At 41.8% G+C, this 6,000-nt stretch overlaps 1 protein-coding gene across 1 annotated transcript in view; it reads left to right on the forward strand.

The window, feature by feature from the left end:
• LOC102685448 (zinc-binding protein A33-like) overlaps positions 1–3,374 on the forward strand; it is a 43,036-nt gene extending 39,662 nt beyond the window's left edge. Inside the window, exons 4-6 of the mRNA XM_015348915.2 lie at positions 764–786; positions 877–995; positions 1,644–3,374. Of these exons, the coding sequence (XP_015204401.2) occupies positions 764–786; positions 877–995; positions 1,644–2,176 (675 nt within the window). The 3' untranslated portion in view covers positions 2,177–3,374. The remainder of the gene's footprint in view (positions 1–763; positions 787–876; positions 996–1,643) is intronic.
• Positions 3,375–6,000: the final 2,626 nt, after the last annotated feature.

Genomic DNA, 6,000 nt, shown 5'->3' on the forward strand with positions numbered 1-6,000 from the left:
TGAAACTGAGGTCCCGACTCTCTGTGGTCATTAAAAACCACGGGAAATGTCTCTAAAAGAGAATTCTATCCACATTTGTTCCTGGCCCTTACTAATCACAGCCTCCTAATTACCCCATCTATGTCTTGGCTTAATCACTCTGTTCTCGTCCGTCGCTGTACCTGTAAGTGTTTTAAGTAGTGTCCAGAAAAGTACAATATAAGTGTATGGCATTAATAATAATTCGTACTGACAGTAATGAAAGGTCACATTCACATACTGTGTTCCCAGTGCTGGGCTGAAACACTGAGGTGAGAATTCGGCTGTACATTTTATGCTGGCAGTCTGGCATTTTCCTGAATTCTACTGCAATGACAAGTCTTCTTCCAATTAGAGGAGAGTTTAATTCAGGAAAAAATTATAAAACAAATTGCCCAACCTGACTTCACGCTCATTAACCAGGGAATCCTCTGAGTTAACAACTGTAGTGACAACTTAGTGCACAGCAGAAGGTTCTTCTGTTTTCACGCCTGTTATAAGCATTTACACCTTTTAAACCTATAAGCATTTTAATACTGTGCTGTATCATCTTCTAAGATTTTTAAATTTTATTGGTATGTTATTTTATTGTTGTTGAAAATCTGTGTTGTATAAAGATCTTACTTTTCTATTATTTAGACATACTTGATTCAACTGTAGTCTGATCTTCATTCTGTCTACAGAATGTCTTAAGATTTCTATTTATGAATAATCACTCATATTTCACATTGATTATGTTTTTCAGAACTACAAGAACACAAAGAGCAGGTACAGTATGTGAACTCCAGCATGTCTTCCTCTTTTCTATTGTACTGAGTTCAAACCCAGAGCAGCATTGACTCTTGAATATTATTGTAGGGTCCAGCGCACACTGCAGGATCCAGAGAAGATTTTGGGAGCACTGATAGATGTTGCCAAACACCTGGGCTCTCTGAAGTACAGAGTCTGGGAGAAGATGCTGGGGATTGTTCAGTACAGTGAATAATGGGAGCAGGATCATGGGGGGTGAGGGATTAACAGGATTTTCTGGAAAGCGCTCTACAGTAATGTGACTTCCTTTCTCTTATCTGAGATAAAGTGGAATAGACAGCAGGCCACAGGCACATCTTGCATCATTCTTCTAATAAAACATAATTAACGGAACATGAACTACCCTATTCACTGCATTCATCTTTTGATTACTCACAATTATACTGAAGATTGGTTTAGCCTGTTCATTTCCACCAACATTGAACTATAATTCTTGTTAAATTATTGACTTAGCTCTCTTAAGTACTTAATGAGTATTTTATTAAAATAATTTTGGCAGCATGGCTTTAAGTAAATGTAACTTCCACAATATAAATCTCACATTCTCAACAGCCACTACAAAATGAAGTTTATTAGTAGAGAATATACCTGTGTGAAGATAAGGATAGGAACTTTAACATGTTTTTCCCTTGGTCCTTACATTCCACTCACAATCATAACATTATTTAATAAAAAATGTAAATAACTTCTTCATTCATTTTTACTGCCTTTTTTTCAGTTAGTTACACATCACACATACAGTACAGCATAAACTCTACCTTGGCTACAAATATAAGCCGAAGCTATTTAATATTGCAATTTTCTTTCTCTATCAGCTCCTGTGACTCTGGATCCTAACACAGCAGAACCTCAGCTCTCACTGTCTGAGGATCTTACCAGTGTGAGAGGCAGAGCTGAGAGACAGCAGCTTCCTGACAACCCAGAGAGGTTTGATACAGGTGGAGGTGTGCTGGGTTCTGAGGGATTCACCTCTGGGAGACACTGCTGGGATGTGGAGGTGGTAGACAAAAATTACTGGATCTTGGGTCTGGCTAAAGAAACCATTAGCAGAAAAGGATCAATCACTGGGAGCCCAGAAGGAGGATTCTGGATGATAGGTCTTCTGGATGGTGATTACAGAGCACTGACATCACCACAGACACGACTCACTCTGAAGAGGAAACCTCAGAAAATCAGATTGCAGCTGGACTATGACAGGGGAGAGGTATCATTCTCTGACCCCAGTGACAAGGCACCCATCTACAGGTTTAAAAATGCATTTACAGAGCAGGTTTATCCCTTGTTTTGGCCAAGCTATCCTGAACCTTTACAAATCTGCCCAGTGGAAGTGTCTTTAACAAGTAAATAACCCCTTATCATGAGGATAAAGAACAGGGAAAATGTGGAGGCCAGTAGAATGTGTGATAGGTTCCCTTTCAGGGGGGTGAATCTTTTGGGATGACAAGCAGTAACTAAATGCATGAGATTATCATTATAACATATGGAAGAAGCCTCCACAGCCAAACTGTTGTTCATACTTTATTTTTCAGCAAGGATCAACACTCTGCCCATTTCTTACAGGCAAGTTTCTACATTTCAGCTCTTCGTTCCCTGGTCAAAAACAGCTTCCTACTTTTCATAATCCTGAGAATATAGATCTCTGAACACGTGATTCCAATGGGTTATTTGCAGACCAGTCGTTCACACAATGTGATGTCAGTTACTCTTATGTTACGAGAATACTATGTATGTTTGGATAAATGAAAAAAAGTAAAAACAAATCAGCTTCAAAGGATGTTTTTTTACAATTAATTGCTTTTTTGTTATAATCATGCAATAGATGTTTTTGAGTGTGCTTGTTACGTCATTGAGATAATTTTGAAATGTATGTAAGTTCAGCTTTCAACAATGCCATTAATTTCAAATCTCAAATGTATTGAAAGGGGAACTGTAGTTCCAGTTTTCAGATCAGTGATTAAATCTCTAACAAAATAAATTTATTGTCGGTATGGGAAAAATGACAAATTTCCAGTTAAGCACAAAATCTTGAATTTTGTGAAAGTACTGTAAGTTGCCATAATGTCTCAAACCCTTGGTTTTGCCACAGACGAGAGTGAATATTTGGAGAAATTGCTACATGAAGCGGCACTTCCTGCTCACTAGTCACTGTAAAAACTAATGTAATCTGATCTACATGTGAATAAGTACAGGTTGTGCACTGCAGAAATATTCCAATGTGAGTTAACAAGCAGGTAGAATTTGTCTAAAGTCTCGAGGTTGAGAGCAATATGTATTGATAAGCCAGCTTGTTTACAATGTCATAGACAACTACAGGTTGTGTAGTTTGGAATTTTTTCTTGCCTCTGAATTACAGAGCATGGTGCTGCCATACCTGGAAATTTAATCTATTTTGTAATTTGTAGGTTTTACATGTTATTGTGTACATTTTACTTTTATTTTGGTTGGAAATGCGCTCATCACTGCTAATTCTTTATAACCCTGAAATATAAAATAGCATTTTATATTTAATCAATATATTTAATCCCCTTTAATAAACATTTTCTTCAGCCAGATGAGATGAGGTCATGATCTGCTTTGTACATTTTTCACCTTTTCATTTTACAGGCAAGTCTTGCTGTATGTGCTGGTGTCTTCTGTGATGGCTTAAGGACAGCATGGTGGACTGTGTAGACAGCATGGTGGACTGTGTCACTGACTATATTAACTTCTGCGTAGACAACACCATCCCCACCAAAGACGTACACTGCTTTTCCAATAACAAACCCTGGATCACCAGCGACCTGAAGGCTCTTCTGAATGACAAGAAGAGAGCCTTTAGGAGGGGAGATAAGGAAGAGGTCAAGCGTGTACAGAGGGAGCTAAAGCAGAAGTTAAGAGAGAGCAAGGATGCCTACAGGAGGAAGGTAGAGGACAAGCTGCAAAAGAATAGGGTGAGAGATGTATGGAGCAGCATGAGAGAGATCACTGGCTTCAAACAGGCTGGGGGTGCAACAGAAGGGAACCTGGAGATGGCCAACGAGTTGAGCCAGTTCTTTAACAGGTTTGATTCTGGGTCCTCTGTGGCACAACACCCATCCCCCCACAGCCACACGCTCCCTAACCCTTCACAGCTGCAACTGCCCAACACCTCCTCCATCCCCCCACAAACATGGCGGCCCACAACTACAACCCCCGACAGCTACTCACCCACCCATCCCCCACAGCTGCCACTCTCCAACACCTCGGCCATTAACACCTGCAGCACTGAAAGCACTATGAGCACAATCCCCCAGGCCAGGCTGACCATCACAGCTGACCAGGTGAAGAAAGAGCTGAAGAGGCTGCACGAGGGTAAGGCCACAGGACCAGATAACATCTGTCCCAGAGTTCTGAGGGCCTGTGCTGATCAGCTGAGCGGAGTGCTCCAGCGACTGTTCAACCTGAGCCTGCGCTTGGAGAGAGTCCCGGTGCTCTGGAAGACATCATGCCTGGTCCCGGTACCAAAGAAAGGGCGCCCCTCTGTCTTCAACGACTACAGACCAGTTGCACTGACTTCTCACATCATGAAGACACTGGAGAGGCTGGTCTTATCCCACCTGAGACCCCTGGTCAGCTCATCACTGGACACCCTACAGTTTGCCTACCAGCCCAGTGTTGGTGTGGAGGATGCGATCATCTACATGCTGCAAAGGGTCTACTCACACCTGAACAGGGCTGGCAACACTGTAAGGATCATGTTTTTCGACTTCTCCAGTGCCTTCAATACCATCCAGCTGGAGGAGATGCAAGTCAATGCCTCCATGACCTCACTGACTACCTGACAGGCAGACCAAAGTCTGTGAGACTTCAGAACTGTGTGTCTGAACAGGTAGTGAGTAACACAGGGGCACCTCAAGGGACAGTTCTGTCTCCATTCCTCTTCACCCTCTATACTTCGGACTTTAAGTAAAACTCAAAGTCATGCCACCTGCAGAAGTTCTCAGATGACTCTGCAATTGTGGGATGTATCAAGGGTGAGCAGGAGGAGGAGTACAGAGGACTGGTCAGCAGCTTTGTGGAGTGGTGTGGGGTGAACCACTTGGAACTGAATGTAACAAAGACAAAGGAACTGGTGGTAGATTTCAGGAGGAAAAAGGTCAAACCTACTCCTGTCTACATCCATGAGAGTGGCGTGGAGATGGTGGACTCGTACAAGTACCTGGGAGTGCACATCGACGATAGACTGGAATGGTCTAAGAACATCGAAGCCATCTATAAGAAGGGTCAGAGCCGACTTTACTTCTTGAGGAGGCTCAGGTCCTTCAATGTGTGTAGTAAGATGCTGCACATGTTCTATCAGTCGGTGGTAGCGAGTGCCATTTTCTACGCAGTGGTGTGCTGGGGCTCTGGGATTAGAGCAGTGGATTCCAAAAGGCTGAACAAGCTCATCAGGAGAGCAAGCTCTGTCATTGGGTCTGACCTGGACCCCTTGGAGGTAGTGGCTGAGAGGAGAATGATGTCCAAACTAGAGGCCATCATGGACAACTTCTCCCATCCCCTCTATGACAGGCTTGCAGGAATGAAGAGCACGTTCAGCAATAGACTGATTCATCCACGGTGCGACAGGGAGTGCTACAGGATGTCATTCTTGCCTTCTGCCATAAGACTGTACAACGTACAACGTTGGCAGAGGCAACATCGAAAGTGACCTGTTTCTGGACTAAACGCATCTACACATCTACTGCTACATCTGTTCTCTTTCTTTTTCTTTTTCTTTTTCCCATTTACAACCATTTTTTGTGCAATATATGCCAGGGACCTGTGCAATACATTTATATTTATATCTATAGTTACATCTATATTTATATTCATATGTGTGATACGATTTTCTGTGTACTGTTCTGTTTTAGTTTGTTCTTGTGTGTCCGGACTGTGAGTAACTCTTGTATTGTATTGTATGTATTGTACTATTATTATATAATTCGTTACACTGTGGCTATGTTGTGTGTGTTAAGCTGCTGTTGCACTGCAATTTCCCTCACGGGATCAATAAAGTATCTATCTATCATCTATCTATGTATCTAAGGACAAGTAGAATTAAATTCTAAAAATTCAATAGGATTCAAGTTTGGTTTAATGTTAGGAGACTGAAATGTCATGTTGCATTTGCAATTAGAAAGTACTAAATGTATTCTTTAGGATAAAGAATACAAG

This window comes from Lepisosteus oculatus, chromosome 11, assembly GCF_040954835.1.
Source record: "Lepisosteus oculatus isolate fLepOcu1 chromosome 11, fLepOcu1.hap2, whole genome shotgun sequence".
NCBI classification, from domain to species: Eukaryota; Metazoa; Chordata; class Actinopteri; order Semionotiformes; family Lepisosteidae; genus Lepisosteus; species Lepisosteus oculatus.